This window comes from Seriola aureovittata, chromosome 7, assembly GCF_021018895.1.
Source record: "Seriola aureovittata isolate HTS-2021-v1 ecotype China chromosome 7, ASM2101889v1, whole genome shotgun sequence".
In the NCBI taxonomy this organism is placed as follows: Eukaryota; Metazoa; Chordata; class Actinopteri; order Carangiformes; family Carangidae; genus Seriola; species Seriola aureovittata.
This window is the reverse complement of record NC_079370.1, coordinates 4,353,958-4,376,145: the sequence shown is the minus strand read 5'-3', so window position 1 is coordinate 4,376,145 and position 22,188 is coordinate 4,353,958. Positions and strand designations below refer to the sequence as shown.

The window sequence follows — 22,188 nt, the reverse complement described above, 5'->3', positions numbered from 1 at the left end:
TAAGTTAATTTGTTAAGGATTGTTTGGTTATTATGGCCTGAGCTATACCAATATGTCTAACTAGGATATGCTATCTGATAAAATTATGAATGGTAAAATGATTCTATGAGGCAGAAGTAACTACATGCAATTTCTTACTGCACTTGAATGCAACTGCCTGCGTCCTCGACTGCGACTGCGCGATTCGTGTCTTCCGGAAACAGCAGGGTTGTTTTGGTATCCGCTAGTACATTAGTTACCTGTCACAAGGTAAAGCAAAGCTTTAACTACCCAGTTTTGGCCAGGGGATTAAGGACGCTTGTCGGGACTTTCCACTATGTTTCGTCCGAGTTGATGAAATGAACTGTGTTGCGAGTGAAACACAGACACTTTGTTAATTTGGCGAATTACGGGAGCTAGCAGTTAGCTAGCCTGCTAGCTGGCTAAGTCAGAGCTTGTCACTCTGTCAACAAGTTGTGTTTAGGATGGACTGCGCGGCGCTGGAGCTCGATGCTGTCAAATTTGCCAAAACAGCTGTTACATATGACCATAATGGCAAATATAACGAGGCTGTATTTTATTATAAGGTAAGTGGCTGTAATTTGAATTAGACAGGTGTAAACGGCTGCTACCTGTCAACATTAGCACTTAGCTCATGTTACCCACAAGTCAACACAGACTTTCACTTGCATATTATAGCTTACCACTTTAAAGTGTAGCTTGAAGGAAATACACTTACATCAAAGAGAAGATCACGAAATAACAAAATTGTATATTTGTCAAGTTACAATAACATTTCATATAGTTAAGCTTTGGGACTGTCACTGACACAATTTAATAGATATAAAAAATAACTGCTACCACCGCTTCCTTTATGATTGTTTGCTATAGGAGGCAGCCCAGGCCCTGATATATGCTGGCATGGCAGGGTCCAAACTGGAGGGAATCCAGGACAAAGTGAATGAATACTTGGATCGGGTCCAAGCCCTCCACAATGCTGGTAAGCTCACCTGACCAGAGACACAGTGGAACCACTGTTTTATTCTGCTTTTCCTGCATTTAGAGGATACTTAACAACAGAAGCACAATTGCTTGCTTACATCCTGTTTGTTGAACCTTTATTAACCAAAAGATCTGTTATTATTTGTTTTATTTTTCAGAGTCATGTTCTTTTACAGTCAAACAGCTGCACACATTCACAGTTTCCATGTACAAATACATGACAGATTCAGTTGGTATTTAAATCACTTATTTGCATATTGTCATGTTTTTGCATTATAAAATACTGCACTGCAATATTCTCCTCAAATCATGAATGCCAATTCTGACAGCTGATCATTTCCCAAACGTTATCAAGCGTATTTTAGATTTTTAGATTAATTTAGAGAGAAATTTATGAAGAAAAAGAAATTCAGTTTTATGCTGTTTTTTTCTCCATACAAGCAATCACTGGTTTCAGTCAGTTTAATTGGTGTGCCATAACACCTTTAATTTTTATTGGACATGCATTATAAATATGTTGATGTTGACAGTGCATATTGATTTGCATACTAGCACGGCAGTTTGAAAGACAAACTGTAATGACTACACAGTATTTACTGTTGTGAACACATACATGGAAGACAAACAAAAAGTCAACATAGACATCATGAAAATGCTGTTGTTGAATTAAAAAAGTTTCTTATCTCATGGACATCAGGAGTTTTTACTGTCTTCGTTGTGTTTCTAGTGCTTTTCAGCTTCTACTGTGTTATATTACTTATCACTCTCCACTGTGCGCTTCCAGTTTATCTAATCTGATCTAAAGTGTTGCAGAGATGAAGTGTCTGTGAATAGTAACAGGTAAGAAATTATTCAAGAATGTTCCCGAATGGGCCCTCAGGACATACTTTCTCAATTGCTGTCTGACTGCGTTTTTCCATGACTTTGCCCTCATTGTGGGTGTGTGCGTGTTTGCACATGGGTGTGACCACAGAGACTGTTGCGCACAGTGGATGACATTTAGCACAGTGCGTAGCTGTAGTATGTTCCTGCTGTTTACTATGATGAGATCAAAAGCAAACTTTCCTGTAACAGCTGCTCTAAAGAGATGAGTGGATTTTTTTTTTCATTTTAATTTCTTTTTTATAATTGTTCATATGGTTTTAATGTTTTATCTCATTCCAGTTCAGCTGAAACACATATTGCATCATTCAAAATGGCCATAAACATCTACTTTAAAACAGCTCCAAAAAATATGAGCATTATAACAGTCATAAAGGGAGGTTTTACTGCAGGGCTCTTGTATTAGACTGTACCAGCTTTACCTTGGTAGATCTTATAAACCTGCAGCTAACTGTAAGTGTTACTTTGATGTTGTTCAAAAGATCAAACGTTATTGTCTCATTTTTTTTTTTAGGAAATGTTTTCTGAAATCTTAAATTCAGATTCAGCATCACTTGTTTCTGTTCTATTTGCTGGTAAAGCAAGAAGAAACCCAACTGTGGCATTTTGGGTCAGACAGATGAAAAGACTGAACAGCATCAAACGCACCATCCTGACTTAAATTGGATGCTCGTCCAATCGTTCTTGGTTGACTAGATCAGATACAAAAGCCCAACATGGGCATTAAAAACCCTTAAAAATGCAAGAAAGCTGACCATATAAAAAGAGTTTTCCTATCTGTAGCTGTGTCGGAATTAACATCAAAGTTATAGCAACTCAAACTGATGGAGAAATGTAAGCAGTCAGAGGGCTGAATGTATGATCTTGATTGAAGGACAGCTCCCTCTGCCACCCAGGTGTCAGTTGTGTGCCCTAACCATTCCTTCTCTGGACCTTTGACCTCAGTCCAGGCACAGAAGAGCGACCCGCTGAAGTCCCGGCAGCAGGTGGACCTGGAGCGCGCCCACTTCCTGGTCACGCAGGCCTTCGAGGAAGATGAGAAGGGAAATGATGATGAAGCCATTGAGCTGTACACTCAGGCTGTGGAGCTGTGCATTAAGACGGTAGCCCCCCCACTGTTTTTCATCACACTCTCAGTCACATTCCTGTTTGTTTCCTCACTCTCTTCCTGTGTTTTCAACAGTCCAACGAGACATCGGACCAGGCGCTGCAGACCAAGCTGAAGCAGCTAGCACGTCAAGCTTTAGAGAGGTAAGTGTGAACATGAGCACCGCAGAATTTGTTTTTGGCCTGAAGTTTTGACTGTTTATTTTATCTTTTATTTTTTATTTTTTAAGCCACTACTAGCAACTAATCCCAATGACAAATACCCATGCTTTACTTTATGTAAACAGTTGGTAAAACGAATGTTACATTCTAAGCAATAAATAACCCCAACACTAAAAATAGCTCATCAACAACCGCTGGTTTGTTAGTTAGTAGATCTGTAAGAACCATATTAGCAGATTAAAATTGAATTAATGTCATTTATGTGACCAAGTGATGGCCTAATGAACCAGGCAGAAATACTGGTTTGTCTATTTGTACACTGTTGCCCATAAAGTTGGAATAATTTTGTTTTCAGACACAATCCTCTGTTTATTCCTATTTAAATACATCAGTAATCACTTTTGACCAGGTGCAATGATTACATTATGTGTCCCAATTACCCTAGTGAAATGAAATAAATCACATTGTCACAATCATTTAATGGAAAGAGGTAAAAAATATTTTATTCCAACTTTATGAGCAACAGTGTATCATGAAAGCCATTATTACCTCCCTTAACTGTGATTGGATAGATGGCAGTATGTATGCAAGTAGTTTTTACTGACACAAAAGGTGCCACCATGTTATTACAGTATATCTACATTATTTGTTAATTTATTAGAGTTTTGAATTCAGCTCATTTCCTGGATATTTTACATGATACACCTGTGGTAGTTTGTTTTATTGCTCTTGTGTATTGTGTGTTATTCAAATAGATTTGTGTAAATAAAAGAATTGTCAGGATCAGTGTATCATATTGTTTTTTTTCCTTCTTTGTAAGATTCACTTGGATTTTCAGCTTTAATTAAACAACCTCGTCTTCTTTCAGAGCGGAAGGTCTTAAAGAGTCCCAGTCCAGATCGACTCCAGCCCAGACTCAGGACAGGACGGGCCCCTCTGGAACCAGGCCTGCCAGTGGTGGCAATTCTGGGGGACCAGTCCGCCAGTTTTTCCCCCTTGGGCCAGACTTCAGCCTCCACGACCGACCTCAGCCCCAGCCGGTCCGGGCAGTCCAGTCCAGCGAGCCGCAGGGTCAGCGCTACACGTCTGAAGAGATCGAGGTGCTCAGGTGAGCCAGATGGTGAAACCTGTTGTTCAGTGATACTACATTAGAAAGATTTGTGCCTCACAGGTCCTGGTAAACTGAGAAAAGTCTTTAATACTGATTCACAGTTAGGGAAAAGGTCCAGAACCTGAACATCTTAGCAAGCAGTTCTTGGAAATGATTTTAATACGTAGTGAAATTGAAGTTGCTATACGAACAGTCACAAGGGTCACCAGCCACCAGTGTTAATTTAGTCTTGGTTAAGGACAAGGTGAATGGGATTAAATATTCAGTGTCTGAATATGTGATTGTTAAAGGCTTTTAAAGGTAAAACTGGACTGAAAAAGAGCAACATTTTGTTCATTATATCCTTTGCACATCTTGTGTAATAGTCCTCTGGTGGCATCTGCAGCATAAACTAACCAACTAACTTACAGTGGAAATATTTAGTCTTTGAAATTTCTTTAAAAAAAAATGTGGCAACCATGTTAAAATAGAAATAAAAAACTGCGCGAAATCTTAAAGAAAAATTGCAAAAGATGTTTAGGAAAAGATTCGAAATTTGCCACCACACCCCAGAGAAAAATACATTTTTTTTAATATAATTTTTTACTACTACTGCTGGCTAAAATCAGATGTTGGGTTTGTTCAATCTTCAATCTGTTTTGTTGGACTAAACTTGTCCTTCTTTATTTTCAGGAGTACATCTACAATTAACAGCATGGCCTACGTTCCCTTCATGAGTGTGGACCTGAAGGAGCGGTTTGCCTTCCCCGTCCCCTTCTCGTGAGTTTGAGTTTTATTATTTAATGTCAGTTTTTTTTTAGCACAGTGTTAAAGCTAATATATGACAAAAACATTGTCACACGAGCCACATACGGTTCAGCTTTACATTTTTGAATTTTACTGTGGAGAAAGGTTTCGACATCTGTCCTTCCTTTGTACTAAAACGTCTCTTATTCTGTGCACTATTTGTTGTGACTTTCTCATTTGTCATGTCTCTCAATTTCAATTGAGTCTCTGCTGCTTCAGTCCTGTAAAATCAGTGTGAGCTGTTATAGACCTCCTGCATATTGTTTGAGTTGCCGTTAAGCAAATCCACATCAAAATGTCAGATCTCTTAGTGGATCTGAGTCAGTGAGGCAAACACACTTTAATACTTTGTCTTTTAATCTTTTAATTCTTTAACCAGGGACAAAACGGGGAAACTGGCGCTGTCACCCAAACAGAAAGCTATCTTCTCCCGCTGGGTCCGGCCAGACGAGATCTGCAATAACCCCACCATGATCATGTCTGTGTCCAGCTTCAGCATCAAACAGGTCAGAGGACCCGGCTGCTGTATGTCCATGCACCAACAACAACAGCTTCTCATCTGGATGGTTTTAACTCTAGTGTTGAACATTTTAGCTCCTTTATAGCGTTTGTATCTGAATATTGAATAGAATTTAATAATATATAGTATTTCACATTCTTAAAATTGTGTAAATTTAGTCAATGTTCATGACTTTTAAATTCAGCCAATAGATGACATGACATCATACCACGTAAACCTCGTCATGGTCAACATGTTAAAATAACCCACAGCATCCAAATGCAAAATGTTCAACTGCTGCATCATTTCAACTTTTATAATTAATGTGGCCTTCACTCCAGACGGTGGTGTCTGACTGCTCCTTCGTGGCATCACTCGCCATCAGCGCCGCCTACGAGAGGCGCTACAACAAGAAACTAATCACCAGGTACTGGATGGTGCTTTAAGGGTTTCACACCCACCTCCTTCAGCCTCAAGCTCTTATTCTGATGAAGCCTGAAAGAACGGTGTTCAGTATCGACCCTGACACTTTGATCGTGTGTGTTACAGCATCATCTACCCTCAGAACAGGCGAGGGCAACCGGAGTACAACCCGTGTGGGAAGTACATGGTCAAGCTTCACATCAATGGAGTCCCCAGGAAGGTAAAGGACAAATCACCACAGCTGGTTCATCTGTACAGCTGAATATATTACCCTTATGAATGCACCTTCTGCACACACTGGGCGCAGAGAAAAATGATCTCTGTTGCTGTCAAAATCGTATTTAAGGTTATAATAATTTGCTAATAAACGGGAAATCTGTATGACATCCCTCAAACCGACAACCCGTCTCTGTCTCTGTTACTGTTGCAGGTGATTATAGATGACTACCTGCCGGTGGATCGTAACGGAGAGCTGCTGTGCTCCTACTCCAGCAACAGGAACGAGCTGTGGGTGTCCCTGATAGAGAAAGCCTACATGAAGGTGATGGGAGGCTACGACTTCCCTGGCTCCAACTCGGTGAGTGAAGGAGGAGAAACCGAGAGACGCGGCTGTTTTTCAACAACGTAATTCACCTGCTTTCCTAGATAAAAAAAGATTGAAGTAAAAAACTGGCTAAAAATAAGGAGTATTTAAATAAAGCTTTGTTAAAAATAATATCAATTTGTAATAAAACACATCTGATCACTTCTATATCTTGAAAGTTTTGGAAAAAAGTTTTCTAAAATATTAGCGGCCATTTTTCCAAGTCACTCTCAGCAGACTGAATACGAACCAACGTCTGATGCTTCTCAAGAAATTAGTCTTCCATAACGTCAGAGTTTTCATATTTTGTTGCGTGTTACAGAACATCGATTTGCACGCGCTCACCGGCTGGATCCCTGAACGCATCGCTATGCACTCTGACAATCAGTCATTCAGCAAGGATGACACCTTCCGCATGCTCTTCCAGAGGTGAGAATTACACAGAGAAAAGAAGTTATCTCCAAGTTTAAAAGGACTTCTTGACCTTTTTTCTTTTTTTTTTTTTGTTCTCCCTCTGTATCTGCTTCTCTCTCTTTCTCTTTATTTCCCAGGTTTCACAGGGGTGACGTCCTCATCACCACGGCAACAGGAGTGATGACAGAGGAAGAAGGGGATAGATGGGGTTTAGTGCCAACACACGCCTACGCTGTTCTTGACATCAGGGAATACAAGGTTGGCGTAATTAAAGTAGTAGCGTTTTTATGCTTTTGCTAAAAGCTACAAAATCTTCAACGTTCTGCTGGTAAACTCTCAGTTTGCTCATTTGACTCCATGTACAACTGGAACTAAAATGGAGTCGTATCAATTCAGCATTACTGATTTAGAATTAATGGTGCCATTAAAGCTCCTGTGAGGGAGGCGTTGTGCTGAACTGTTAGCATCCCGTTCACATATTCACACGTCACTGGAGAGTTGGTGTGTATTTCCATTGAGTCAAATATAAAATAAGAAGATTTGTGCATTGTGTCACTGGCAGTTGTGAGCTCTGACTCTTTTAATAAGCTTCTCATCTCAGTGAAAATCTGCAAAGGGCGAGAAAATCAGATGTTCAGATGTCGGTAGATAATGAAATCTCACCATCCTTCCAGCTATTTGTATCTTTTTTTAATTAACACCATGTCTGCGGGGGAACGTTTTTCTTCTTAGGGAATGCGTTTCCTGCAGCTGAAGAATCCATGGAGTCACCTGCGGTGGAAGGGGCGCTACAGCGAGCGAGATGAGAAGAACTGGACGCCCGAACTCCTCAAATACCTCAACTTTGACCCCAAGACGGCACAGAAGTTCGATAATGGTATACCAAGTCTTAAATCGCATAAATCTTCCTACAAGTTAGTATTGACACAGTATGCTAGTATATATATTTAGCTGCAGGCCATAAATTTATGGAGCTCCTATTGCAGTAAAACTGACATGGAGACTGATTCATTTTATATCCTGGGAAGTACTTGAAGAAATTAGTAGTTTGGGTAATTACTTCACAAATTATAAAGATTAGGCAACATAAAATGTATGATTACTTGAATAGGAAGCAGAGGCACTTTAGAATGATATGCAGCGTGATAATTCAGCAGGAGCACACTTTTATCCAAGCTACTTTAGAAATGAGCGACTCTGTGATGATTCCCAGCAGCTGTACTGGGAGGACGCTTCATCAAAAACAATTAGCAGCGCAGTGGGAAGCCAGTGAGGGGAATCAGTGCTCAGGCTGAAGTAGGGACCAGATGGACGTCAGCATAAATATTATAGAAAAAATGTCACAAAAACTCCAATAGAGGAGCCTGTTGTCTAGACAGTAATAGAATTTCAACGTGTACATCTCACCCTTAAAAAGTGAATTCATACTTTTCACATCACGAGTGACTTCTCTGTCCTCACTAGTTAAAGTTAAAAGTCAATATGTCACTGCAGGGAACTCTATGCCTGAAGTTTAAGCCACAGAAATGAAGCTCTATTCAGGTGACACATACGTTGCTTTCCTGTGTTGCTCTCCAGGTGTTTTCTGGATCGCGTGGGAGGACCTTTGTCAGTACTATGATGTCATCTACCTGAGCTGGAACCCTGCCTTGTTCAAAGATTCCTCCTGTATTCACAGGTGTGTGTGTGGTTCGGTTTCAGTAACTTGACGATGTGTCGGTCAGTATTCGTCTTGGCCCCCTGTATGATCTCCCCATTGTGTTTAACTCGAGATGGAAACGTGTGTGTGCACCTGCTTCTGTTAGGTATGCAAATTTATATGCTGTATTGATCAGAGCAGACGGACCCAGTCTGAAGCATGTGTTGTGGTTTGTGTTTCGTCTGCAGTAGCTGGGATGGGAAGCAGGGCCCAGTGAAGGACGTCTACAGTCTGGCCAACAATCCCCAGTACAAGCTGGAGGTCCAGTGTCCAGCAGGTGGCGCTGCCGTGTGGGTGCTGCTCACCAGACACATCACTGACAAGGTGGAGATACAGAGCTGAGAGATACTGACAACGTCATATTATTAAACCTCACCGCCAGTAATGTGGTACTTTACTTACCTCACTTTTATCTAATGACAGATTTCTGCTTGTTCGTTTTCCAGGATGATTTTGCACAAAACAGGGAGTTTATCACACTGGTCGTTTACAAGACAGATGGGAAGAAGGTTTATTACCCAGGTAAGGTTCGATGAGATGCCTTGGAAGACGAGTTCTCTCCGCAGGACTGAACAGTGAGATATGTCCTGTAGGTGGGAGGCAGCAGGGGTTTGAAGGCAGTACTCCACAAAGCCTTTATTTCTGCCCCGCTCACACACAACATGGTCAGATGCCCGGAAGACACAGGGCAGTTAACCCTCTGGTTAGTCGCTATAACTAACCCCCCCTGGCTCCCTCCACAGCGGACCCCCCTCCTTACATCGATGGCATCCGCATCAACAGCCCACACTACCTGACCAAGATGAGACTGACAAGTGCGGGGACACACACCTTCACACTGGTGGTTTCCCAGTACGAGAAACAAAACACCATCAACTACACACTGAGGGTGAGAAGAACTTTTGTGTTGTTGTGCTGTTTTTAAGGTGTGTGTGTGTGTGTGTGTGTTTGTGTGTGTGTATGTGTGTGTGTGTGTGTGTGTGTGTGTGTGTGTGTGTGTGTGTGTGTTTATGCCTCTACACATAAATAAAACTTTGAACATTTGTACAGTATGTAAAAAAATAGTTGTGAGCTGCAAAGAACTAGAAACACAAAACTTGAAAAAACATGGCCGCCATCATATCTTTGCAAAAGGCGGGGCTAAGCCAATAATGAACAATAACTCATCAACCATTCGTTCAATCATCATTAAACTTGTTAGATATCTTCAGGTCGTTGTAGGGAATAGGCCTACCAACGCATTTGGAGCCTGACCCATAGGGGGCACCACAAACGCCAAAAATGTGTACCTTTAAAACCTGGTGCACATGTTCTGGGGGCAGGTATTAACCAAAATCTGAAGATCTGTATTGATTGTGTAGGATACCTGCCATCTTAAGCCTTTGCTCAATTTGCAGTAGTTTTGAAGGGTCAATGAGAAAGTTTTTCACTCTGTGGTCACCCGAGACATACAAGCGTTAATTCATGCAAATAAACCAAACTTTCAACAGCATCGTTGCAGGTGAAGTGATTTGAATTATCTCTCACAGAGGTGCGTTTTGTTTTTTTTTCCTCTCCCCTGTGTCACAGAGCAGCACAAGAACGAAGGATTAAAGCTCAGTCTATTAAAGTTCACAACTTTAGTCTTGTATTAAAATTGTTTGAAGATGCCCCTTCTATCTTAATGACCGCTGTGTTACCAGTGTCTACTCTGCAGCACTTTCTTTGTGTTTTTGCTCTCCCATGCAAGGCTGTGAGTCCAGCCTCAGTCTTGTGTTGTGTATGTGGATTGTAGAATATTTTTTACACTGATACTTGACTTGTGTCTGTTGGTGTTGGAAGAAGAACTAATACCAAACTACTGTCGAAGCAGATCGCAGGTTTTTAGACGGATATATTTGACGTATCTCCCAGGCAGCCATTTGTTTTTTGTCAGTGCAGTATAAAAATCAACTTGTGAGGACTTGAAACTTGTTTGAGACGGGTCATCCAAGCTGCAACGAGCAGCGTGACTGCTACTGTTTTTGTCAGACTTTTCATATGACGTAATGATGTCAGGAACAGTGACTCTTCTCCTCTCCTCTCCTGCCAGCATGGGAGTTAGGGACTTTAATGTGTGTGTTCATATGTGTGTGTGTGTGTGTGTGTGTATGTACACGTGTGACCTAAATATATTTTTTTTCAGTAGTTTATAATTCATGGACTCCTCTTGTTATTAACTGCAGAGAGGACTGTGGAGAATAGTTCATACTGAAATCACTTATTAAAATCAAACATGTGCTCTGTACGTGTGTGTGTGTGTGTGTGTGTGTGTGTGTGTGTGTGTGTGCATTCTGTGTGTAACTGCTGCAAGCTCTCTCTCTCTTTCGCTCTCTCTCTCTCTGTGAAAACGACCCCCCCTCGGCTCAAATCAGCCTTTCTCTTTGAAAAATCCCCCCCCTCAAATGTTTCTCTTACCAGAACAAGCCAGCGCTAATATCAAAGATCTATTTTGTCGACAGATAGTCATGAATAAGTACATCCACCATTTGGAAACATGCTACACTTTGTCTTACACGGCTGCTGGTAACGAAACAGAACTTTCTTCCCTTGTGGCTCAGGACGTAGATACTGGAGCAAGATGCTGAACCCCATATTGCCTCTGATGCCTGTTCCATCAGTGTGTGAATGGGTGAATGTGGCATGTACTGTAAAGAGCTTTGACTAGTCCGTAAGATCAGAAACACACTATATAAGTGCAGTCCATGTACCGTTTACTTTCTGACCAACTGGAATTATAGCCAGTGTCTTATTTTCCATCTGCCACCTGGATTTCTTTTGACCGGCTCATGTTCAGTGTCATATAATAACAAAATGTGTTTCTTTACCCAGGTGTACTCTGGATGCAAATTCACCTTCTCCAAGATCCCAAATCCCTTCACTCACACCAAAAGGGTACGTTATCACCTACAACCCATGTACAAGTAAACAGGCAGACGCTATTTATAGTGAATTTTCATGTTTAATTATTGTGTTCTGGTCTCTGTTTAACTCTTCAGATCAACGGCCAGTGGAAGGGGCTCACTGCCGGAGGTTGTGGGAACTATAAGGACTCGTACAAACACAACCCCATCTATCAGATTAACCTGGAGCGGCCGGGACCGCTGCTCATCGAGCTCCGAGGATCCAGGTCAGGCTCATACCGAGGACAGATTGACCCGTATAGCTTCAAGTTCAAGTTTATTTGTACAGCACAGTATCATTCAAAAACAATTCGAAGTGGTTTACATGGTTGTAGAACAATATATAAACTTTCCAATAATATCCGACAATGGCCAATTAGCCTTGAAATCACATGATTTCTGATTTCTGCTCAACTACATTCAAAGCTGGTGGTCTATGAAAGTCTATAAAAGCCTTTGTCATGCCGTCTTTACTGCATCTCTGCTGCTAATCGTGCACTTCGCATATCTGCCTCAGTTCAGTTGACGTAACGCCAGCAGCTCCAGTGAAGCTCGACAGCAGTGACCTAAAGCTTTAGTCTAGTTAAAGACGATCAGCTTCAGTGTTTTTCATCTGAGTTTCTAAGTGCTGCCTCAGAAACTTCAACAATTTCTACCCTGGTGGGTAAAATTTAGATTTCATGACATAATTAAAAATGGAAAATATTGACACTAAAAAAACAACAAGTAGCTTCACTTGAGAAATATTGGATCAAACCCACACCTGTCATTTCAGTATATTTTATACTGTTACTGTAACATCCTCTATGACCTTCAGATGGATATAAAAACCTGAGCAGTCATGTTGTAAATCCATGCAAACATAAGACCAGTGCTTCCCCCGCTGCCATTTCATTTCACTTCATTTAAATAAATCTGTCCGACTTATTAAGGACTCATTAACAGGATGACTAAGGGACTTTTCCCAATGTGGCATTATCACCCAATGATCCTCTGGCACTTTCTCTCTCTCACAGAAACACACACACACAAACACACACACAAACCAGGATGACTCAGTGAATGCAGTGTTTTAATTCTGCCTCCTAACTCCAGTGACATGACAAATATTCTGTTGCATTTCACACTGTCTCTCGTCATGTAACATAATCATATACATTACTGGAGACAATAAGATAAATGAAACACTTATCTGTATTTTCCACAGTTGCTGACGAATGAGTGACTGTAAACTTCGACTCTTATATCACCAGCATGCACAGACTGTAAAGAGGTCAGGAATGTGTGGATTACTTTAATCACTTCAGATATTTCTTATCTGTAGTTTCTTGTAACTTATTGACTAGTCTGACTCATTGGATGTAAGCTGTGGGTGCACGCCTGCCACTGGGCGCCTTATCCAGGCAGCATTACCCTCCATATCCGCTTCACCTACCTGTTACCTTCTTTTCAAAATCCCCTTCGCTACAACAAACAACAACAACCTCCGAGCTGCAGCCTACATGCTGAAAATGGCGAGTTTCTGTGAATATTTGGATCGTGCAATTACATTTTTCTTTTTTCTTTTTTTTGAGGTGTTTTCAGTGCTCGCCTCACAGTGCAAATGTTCCACCCAAGATGATTGTGATCGGTTTAAAGAAATGCAAACACCCAGAGCTTTTTTTTTTCCCCACAAACCAGCATTTATCATTTGTCGGTTCTGCTCCTGACTACAGCTCGATCAACCTTTATTAGAAAGAAAGATAAATGTTGAAATGGCAGGAGATTATTCTGATGAAATATACTCAAAATACATGAGTGAAAATATACAAATTAAAGAACAGATATAGTGAGGATCAACATAACTGTGTGACCACTGCTTGCTGTCTTTGTGTGTGCAGGCAGTACAGCGTTGGCTTTGAGATGGTGACGGTGTCGACGGTCGGGGAGCCGGGTGCAGCAGCCTCCCAGAAGAAGAGCAGCGGAGATTACAGGTACGGTCGGCCTAACTGACAGGCCTCAGAGCGCAGAGCGCTCACAGGTGGAGGGAAGGTAAAGGTTGTAGGTCTGCAGTCGGGTCTGCTGGATCACAGAAACACTCACTCAGCGTGGTTGTTTACCATCATCACACAACAATAACATGAAATTAATTTTCCAGCCTCACTGTGCAGACACGCTAATGTACAATGAATAAAGGAAATAATTCGATTGGCGACAACTAATGACATTTGAACGCTTGTAGAGAAACCTAAACAAGAGCATTTATAATTCTAAATATCCCAGTTGTTAACATTATATTATTATGAAACCAGGCAGAGAGATAGAGCGCGACATTTACTGTCAGGCTGTCATAAAGTCATTTACAGCTCAGTGTTGATCTACTGATGCTGATATATAGATTCTAAAGTTTATTATTAGTTAAGTTATTTTTCCAGATGATCAAACAAAAGTAAGTTAGTGTGTCTCTTGAAGGAGACATTTCCACATTATATTTTAGAACTACCTCTTGACACTGAGCATCTCCTCTGATTGGCTGATTTTGTTTCTGAGTGATGGAATAACAATATAGCAGATTTCAGGTCAACACTCCTGCAAGACAGAATTAATATAGAAACTAGACCTGCTAAAGGTAAAGTAATGTTTACATTCAGTGAAATTACTTTAAATAAATTTTGCAAAAACTTGTTCATTTTGTTATCATGGGCAGTTTTATCAGTTTGAAATGAAATCGGTGAGTGTGATGAGATTCACTACACCTACACTAAATGGGAAATTAATTTGTTAACGTAAAAGTAAAGAAGTTCATCAACAATTCCAGTTTATTTGGATATTTATAATATCAAATACAGTATTTATAATTTACAGACACACATCAGCAACAGTCTGAGTCCAGGAGACAAGAACTGTTATTGTGACCATTTCCACAGGAATTGCGACACAGATCAGCATGTCAGGGATGTCACATAGGTCGGCCACGTGTCTCTGGACATAGTGTGTCTTTATACACGCACACACACACACACACACACACACACTCTGCTGTCACTTCTTCTTCACTGTGTAATGTTACATTAAAGTAATTGGAGATGGGAAGGGGAGACATGTTCTGCAGAGTAATCTGATTTCTGTTTTGACTCGTTTGTTTTTTGTTTTTTTCTCACTCTTTGTCTTTCTCTCTTTTTCCAGATGCGGTTTCTGCTACATGGAGGCCGACCACGTCCCAGCAGGCATTTACAACGTCATCCCCACCACCTTCCTGCCCAAACAGGAAGGACCCTTCTTCTTGGACTTTGCCAGCACCGCGCCCCTCAAGGTCTCCCAGCTTCAGTGAAGACGGAGCTGGGAGAGAGGACGGGGGCAGGGATTGGGAGGAAGGTACTTGTCAGGGGATATTTCTGATGTTTCTGTCTGAATGTGATGAGGTGTCACGGCCTCCATGAAGCCCAAAGAGCCCAGAATGTGACCGGTAGCTTCGACTAAACACCGTCTCAGCCTGTCGCCGTCCTCTCTGGCTGAATCCTTTTGCTGACGTAAATGGACAGATTGTGGACTTGAACTTCAACATTGACGTGATGTTACCACACAGTTATGGTGAAGGAATAAATCATCAATAAGGAGTCATCAGGAGGAACTTCAGTATGGAATAGAACCCGTCAACCGTCAAGGCGTTTTCGCAACAGAATAAAATAATATTTTCGCCAAAAAAAAAAAAACGGACAGATTAATCGTGATGAAAGCCAGATGGATCAATTGGCATCAACATTGGATTTCACGAGACTACAGTAATCACATGACCACATCCTGGACTCGACTGGATGTTGGGAACTAACAGGGTTGAAACGAACACCAGCTGCCTGAGAGCTGCAAATTCTGTTCAGGTCCTGTTTTGCTGCATTGAGCATCTCATCAGTACAGAAGTGGAAGTCTCAGACTCACCACTGGTTGGAATTGATGAATGTTATGGTAGTTTTGAGTTTTCACATGAGGGGTGGAAATCATTTTTGGTCTGGGATTTTTCTTTCATGGTTTGGGCCCCTTATATTCATTGGTGCATGACCTCAGTATCTTAGACCAGTGGATTTTTTAAGTGAGACCATGGACCCCAATTTGATCGGTGTCCCAGGGTTTTCTTCTTTTACATATTTTACTTCAGAAAGTGTTTGAAACTCATGACAGACATAGTCATACATTCTGCCATTGTGTTACTTATGGGTGGCATTTTAGTGAAAATAGATTAGAGGCGATTGGAGTAGCATATTAACATATAACACGAAAAGTTGCAGAAATGTGTGAGGACCACAGCGTTGGTCAGATGTCTGAGATGCTCATTATTGCAAAACTACTTGAATAAGAAGCAGTTGCTTGGAACTGGCAGCCACGATACAAAAAGCAAAACATTATTCCTCAAATGAAGTCCTCAGTTGTTCTTCTCTCTAAATATTTATTTGCCCCAAAACTGATCAGACTTATTTGGCTCCCAGGAGTCGAACAGTCCAGAGTCTCTGCCAAAATAATAAACGCTGTTTTAGAGTCTGACAGGTTGAAGGGGAAGAGTTGAGGTTCCTCAAATGACCATGAAGGTTATTTTTTTGTTTGTTTTTTTAATTCTCAGGAGCAGTGCAGCAGAGCAGCACCACAGGGAATCCAGTATGGCAGCAGTTGAATGATGTCTCTTCATGTTGTCTGTGGATGTGACGGCTGAGTGAGAATTATCAGCCTGATTTCACTGACGGGCCTCACGTCAGCACTCAGCACTGCTTGAGGCAGGTATCGCACACCGTACGTGTTATACCTGTGTGTGTGTGTGTGTGTGTGTGTGTGTTAGTGCGCGTGTGTGTGTGCATGTGTAAATGTTTTGACTTTCATTTTAAACCTTTCAAAGGTAAAAATTTAAATGTATTGCCAAGTATACATCCTGTTTACTTTTATGTTACCAAACTGCACTTTTTTTTCTTTTTTTTTTTTTTTTTAAATAATTTCTCTTCCTGTTTGTTGTCAAACACAGTATGTCAGTAAATGGAAATGAACATGTCACATGGCAAAACGATTATCAGAAAGCGGCTCATCTGAATTCACCTCCTCAGTTTTCAATGGGAAAGGTTTCTGTTCGGGTGACTTCACCCGTCAGCAGCCGCCCGCATAAAAAATGATGCTGCTAAATTCTCCACGTCACTAGCGAACCTTTGCAGCCGTGCCATAACTTCCCTGGCAACAGCGTTTGTTGAGATGATGGAAGTGCTTTGGTGGATTTGCTGAATGAGATTTTGGGACTTTATGTTGTGGTGTGTGTCCAACCAGGAGCGTTGAGTGTTAAATTTAACACCAGGGTTTTGTTGCATCATGGGGAAGCAGTCCTCACTCAGCAGCTGGATGTGCGTCTGAAACACATTCTAGCTAAGTCAAAGCATCGAATGACTTTCAGTCACAGACATAAACATGGTGAGTGTTGCCTTTTATTGCGTTGCAACTTGCCACTAGTACAGTTACCAGTTTATTAGGTACATCTAGCTCAAACTGATGCAGTGTAATACAACAGTCCTGCAGTACATTCTCCTACATGAAGGTTATAATGTTCAGTTAGTGTTGATATTGTTTTAGAGATGTTGATTCAGCAGTGTGATCATCTTGCAGTTGAACTCTATTGTTTTGTATTAAGAGAAACACCACACTGTTTAATGTAATACAGTTCAACAGCAACACAAACTTACAGCCTTCACTATACAAACTTCACATTATAACCTTCTTATAGGAGGATTTACTGCAGCATTGTTGTATTAGATTGCATCAATTTTAGCTTGGTGTTCCTAATAAACTGCCAACTGTTATGCTCTTTTTTTTTTTCCTCTTTGTTGCATTGCAGTGAGTAGACAAACCCTCTACAGGCCAACGTGGGAGAAAAATTTACTTATTTTTGAGCATAAAAGTTGATTCTTGAGTTTGGGAACGTGTTTATCTTAACACAAGGTTCAGGTTAGTATCTGTTGCATAAGCTGTCAACTGCATCACACACAGTTTGTTCAGTTGTCATGAAGAAGTAGTGTGTGGACCTTGAGTTAAGATTCGTCGTTACCTTATTTTCTGCTACCTTCAGTGCGACTTCAGTCACAGATGTTTCCACGTTAGTGAAGTGAATCTGATTGCAGCGGACTACACAGGTAACACAGTGTTGAGACTCCATGTCCTCACATAAACTTTTTCTCTTTTCTGAGCAGGATGCAATTGTAAAGTCACTCTCACAGCTCCATGTTGCCGCAGTAAGAGTCTGCAAGTATTGATTATTTTCATTTTAATCGACTGTTAAGTCAGTAAAATGTAAGAAGAAATGTAAAGATCACGTCTTCACATTGCTTAACTTGCAAACAGTACAAACCTCAAAATATTCAGCAAACCATCACATTTCTGAATCGGAATGTTTTTGGCGATATGAATTGATAAATGAATCAATTGATTAAGTAAATATTCAAATTGCTGCTGATGTATTTTCGGCTGAAAAATCAGCTGATTTGTGAAGGGTATTCCCTCCACTGCGGCCTCTGTGGTCGTGTGCACGTGGCTCAAAATGTAGCACACAAAACGTGTATGATTTAATGTTGTTTCCTACAACCTTTGGCTTTGCTAAACAATCATTTAGGTCATTTTAAAGAATTAAAAATCCACAGGTCTCGTAGTGTCTCACAGTGACTCAACACACAGGTGAACTTTGACCTGTTTCACAGTAAAACCTCTGGGGTGCATGATAACAACTGTCACTTATAATCACTGTTAACAATCCTTCATAGTAAAAACCAGTGCTGACTGGAGGCTGACCGTAAATGAACTAATAACCCTGCTGTGCTAAAAGGTTGAGAAAAAAACAACAATAGCTTTAAATATCCATTGCCAAGCATTCTGTCAAATATCCACTTGTTCATTCATGATAATTCTAACTGTTATGAGTACTCTGTCTTTGTCACCATGTTATGTTATGTCGTTTTAACTGGCAACAAGCCAACTCATGTAAAGATGCAGCAGGACAATCGTGCGGCGACCTGTTGTATGAATGATGATGTAATGTTTGCAGAACTTGCACTAAATGTTGGGTAGACTGATGTGTTCGAACTTTGAATACAGAAAATTGTATCTGCTTCTGTCTGTCATTTATTCATTTATTTATTTACATGGAAGTGGAGGGGACTTTTACTGTATTTTGATAGCGCTAATGACATGAGATTTTGTACCTTCTGCTTCCGAAATCACTGTGTGATGTTAATGATTTGAGTAAGGATGTAAACAGGCTAACAAAGGCTAACAATCATGTGAAAAATAGCAGGACAGTCACATGGCAACATCACCTACACAGTGTGACACATTCTTGTATATTCAAACACAACATAAGTGATCACAGGAAGTTACCTCCTAAAGATTTCTGGCCACAGTCACAACTAATCTCCATCATACTAATGTGAACGGGAAGGTTAAATCAAAACCACGTGGCCACTGATGACCAGGAGAGGCGGAGACTTCACCTCCACCTACACGTCTGTCTGTGCTGACTCCATTCAAAGCCTAGAGTCCCGTAACTGACGTAAACATTAAATTCAGCGTTTTACACATAAAGCAGAAATGTTAAATGAAGAGGTAAAACCACCACATGGATCCACTGGACCTCATCACTCCCTATGATGATGGTCATTCTGAATTATCTGTAAATATGTTTAGTTTGGAAGTGCACAGCACTGAGCCGAGGTTTCATCAGCTGAAAACTCTGGTAAGTTTATGATCTTTCTTAGTTTTCCTTGTTTTTATTGAAAGTGTAGGTGCAAAGTATTAATTAATATAAATATTCTTTTCAGATGTCGTCCAGCTGACAGTGAAGTTGTGTGGCTGCGGTGATTGACGGATACAGCCAAGAAAAAGGAGGTGATCCCTCATAATTCACCTCAGTTCAAACCACAAGCACCAAACTTATTGAAAGAAGAGAACCTACATTATACAAAGTATATTATTTTTTATAGCTACTTCGACAGCAGAGCTGAAATTATTAATGGTCAACTGATTAGCTGATCGAAGGAAAAATAAGACACACAGTTCCAGCTTCTAAATTGTAAAGATTTGCTGCCAAAAAAAATCTTGGAAAAAGCCAAAACATGACCAACACATCAACCACATACCAGGTTTAATTGAAACAATGTGGAACAAGCAAAAGGACCCAGACCAAAAGAAAAAAATTATCTTTTTTTTAATGAAGGAAACACGTATGAAAAAATAAAAAATAGGAATGGTATTAAAGTAATAGTTTTTGTGTGGCACTTTTCTCAGTGCTTTGAAAATAAGAGTCAGTATCGTGAACTAAAGAAAAAAATCACATTACATAAAACATCTAAAATGATTTTGAAGCAGTGATTAAAAAGAAGGTCCAAAATTTATATAATTAAATTGGTAGAAATCTTATATTTATAGTTTGCCAATGTGAAGTTAAAACTGGTTTATTGGATATTTTCTTTCAGTTAAAATCACAGCTCCTCAGACTAAAACATCTCTGCTGAATCAACATTTCTATTTATAGATTTATACTGTATCAGTCTGCATTAATCTGATTCCTAAACCTTATCAAAAGTACAGAGGTCAAGGTTCAGAGGTCACAGCAGCCAGTTAATTGTAAGCAGGGAAGCTATTTCCTCAGATAGAAGCTAAAGCCAGGAAGGCAGATTTTTTTGGCTATTAATACCAACACCCACCTTCTTATGTTCTGTACATCAGATTTTATCTTTATAGAAGTCATATGAGAGAATTTGTTTTTGAAATAAAGCTGGTCATCTGTCTGAACGAGGCGACACACTGATGAGGCATGAAGGTTAATCTGATGTTTGTACCCCTCCATGTCGACAACAGTGGCAATAAAAAAAGAGGCTGAAAGGTCGATTTAAGCGTGTGAAGAGGGAGAGGGTCATTGGAAAACCACAGAAAGGACGGGTTGTGTTGTTGAATTAGACGGAGCCTGCTGTTCTGTTAGAAGCACGTGTCTGAGAAACAACACGCCGTCGCTGCTCTTCCCTGTCGCAAGGAACATGTGGCCGAGATGACAACTTGGAAATGGAGCGCAGGAAGTTTAATTTTCTCTGTAAAGCTGACATGCTCTTTAATAACTCTGGAAACGTAACGAGCTGTTTCTGTGGAAGGCACATTTAAATTCCACACTTTTCTTTAGAGGTAAATTGCACATTAACTCAATGTTGAATACGTTTTGTTGTTCCTTGTGAAAGCAGAACGACTGCTTGTATTTAATGTCAGACTCCTCGGCACCAGTAGAGAACCACAGCATATGAGGTTGTCCAGCTCTCTGCGTAGGTGTTAGAATACCTGTAACGCCTCATCAGTTGTTGTATAAACCTCACTCAGAGCTGTGATTGTTGTCATGTCAGGTTGGGGCTTTTCCAAGTGGTTCTCTTCGTGATCTGATCAGTGGCCTGTGATACAAAGATAAGAGAAGGTTAATGATGTTTAGACAGAAATAGGGAAGAGCAGCTCTTGTGGTTTTGGACAAAGACCAAAACCACAAAACATCATGGTTATCAGAGGCCACGGTCCCCTAAAAGCATTTTCTTTCCTACTCCTACTGTCATCTAGCCATACAGATAGTTATTGTTTTGACAAGTGAATGTATTGATAAAAAAATGACATGAGATCATCAGGGTCCCCAGTACTCAGACCTCACTATGTGTATCATCCAGGTTATAGGAACTGTTTCTTTGGTAGAATGAACCATTTATACTCCCGTCAGCTTCAGCGGGAATTTGTGTTTAGTACTAATTAGCAAATGTTACCATGCTTACATACTAAACTAAGATGGTGAACATGGTAAACATTACACCTGTGAAAGATCAGCATCGGCCCATCTCGTCACTTTCCAATAGCGACTCATTGTTGCCTCCAATCTGCCCCAAAGACTTTTTTAATGGTCCCCTTGGTAATTTAAGTGAACCAACTCTTTTGGACATTTCTGATTCAAAACTCATTAGATAGATTTTAAAACTCATTCTGAAGAAGAATCTACAGAACAATACAAATAGAGTGATACTTCAGGGGTTTCTCTGTGATGGTGCTCTCTTTTTTATTAGGAAAATGTGATGACCATTTAGACCAGTTACAGCTTCTCTTAAGACGTGCCAGATGCCAGTTGATCTTAATGCAATCCTGACTGGTTGTTAATTGAAGTCAGATTGCCTACTAATTGATTGCCTTTCAGTTACTTAGCGAAACATCATGCTTTTGATTTAAAGAAACTGCAAGTCTTTCTTGGAGAGAGTGTGCTGCTGCTGTTCTGTCACGCTGAATGTCTCGAAACTAATCAGATCATAATAACGACCCTGGTCTCTGAAGATTGAGCTAATTTAAGAGCATGTGCAGTGACGTCCCATTCAAGCTGGACTACTGACCTTCAAATGAACCAGGACCACAGTGAAATGAACATCTGTTTAAGGTTAGGGTTAGGTTAAGGCATAAAAACAGTGAAAAAAATGTCTTACTATAGCAAGGCATATAAATGTCAAAAGACATCACAGGTAAGTCATAAAAAATGTCATAAGATGTCATAGTGTAATAAGGCGTGAGATGTCAAAAAACGTCATAGTAAAGTAAGGCATAAAAACTTCATAGTATAGT

General features: G+C 40.4%; 1 protein-coding gene across 2 annotated transcripts; it reads left to right on the top strand.

Annotated features, from left to right (window-relative positions):
- The first annotated feature begins 216 nt into the window (after positions 1–216).
- Positions 217–18,671, top strand: capn7 (calpain 7). Of its 2 annotated transcripts, XM_056381463.1 has the most exons (22): positions 217–566; positions 871–979; positions 2,809–2,966; positions 3,047–3,114; positions 4,001–4,240; positions 4,916–5,002; positions 5,409–5,535; positions 5,870–5,955; positions 6,078–6,171; positions 6,382–6,528; positions 6,857–6,963; positions 7,086–7,206; positions 7,681–7,825; positions 8,527–8,626; positions 8,836–8,971; positions 9,094–9,169; positions 9,391–9,536; positions 11,498–11,560; positions 11,665–11,795; positions 13,449–13,541; positions 14,734–14,922; positions 16,160–18,671. In XM_056381463.1, the coding sequence occupies exons 1-21, from the start codon at positions 465–467 to the stop codon at positions 14,876–14,878; spliced, it is 2,481 nt and encodes an 826-aa protein (XP_056237438.1). In that variant the 5' UTR covers positions 217–464; the 3' UTR covers positions 14,879–14,922; positions 16,160–18,671. The 2 variants fall into 2 exon arrangements, with proteins under 2 accessions (XP_056237438.1, XP_056237437.1); XM_056381462.1 differs by having other exon boundaries at positions 14,734–18,671.
- Positions 18,672–22,188: the final 3,517 nt, after the last annotated feature.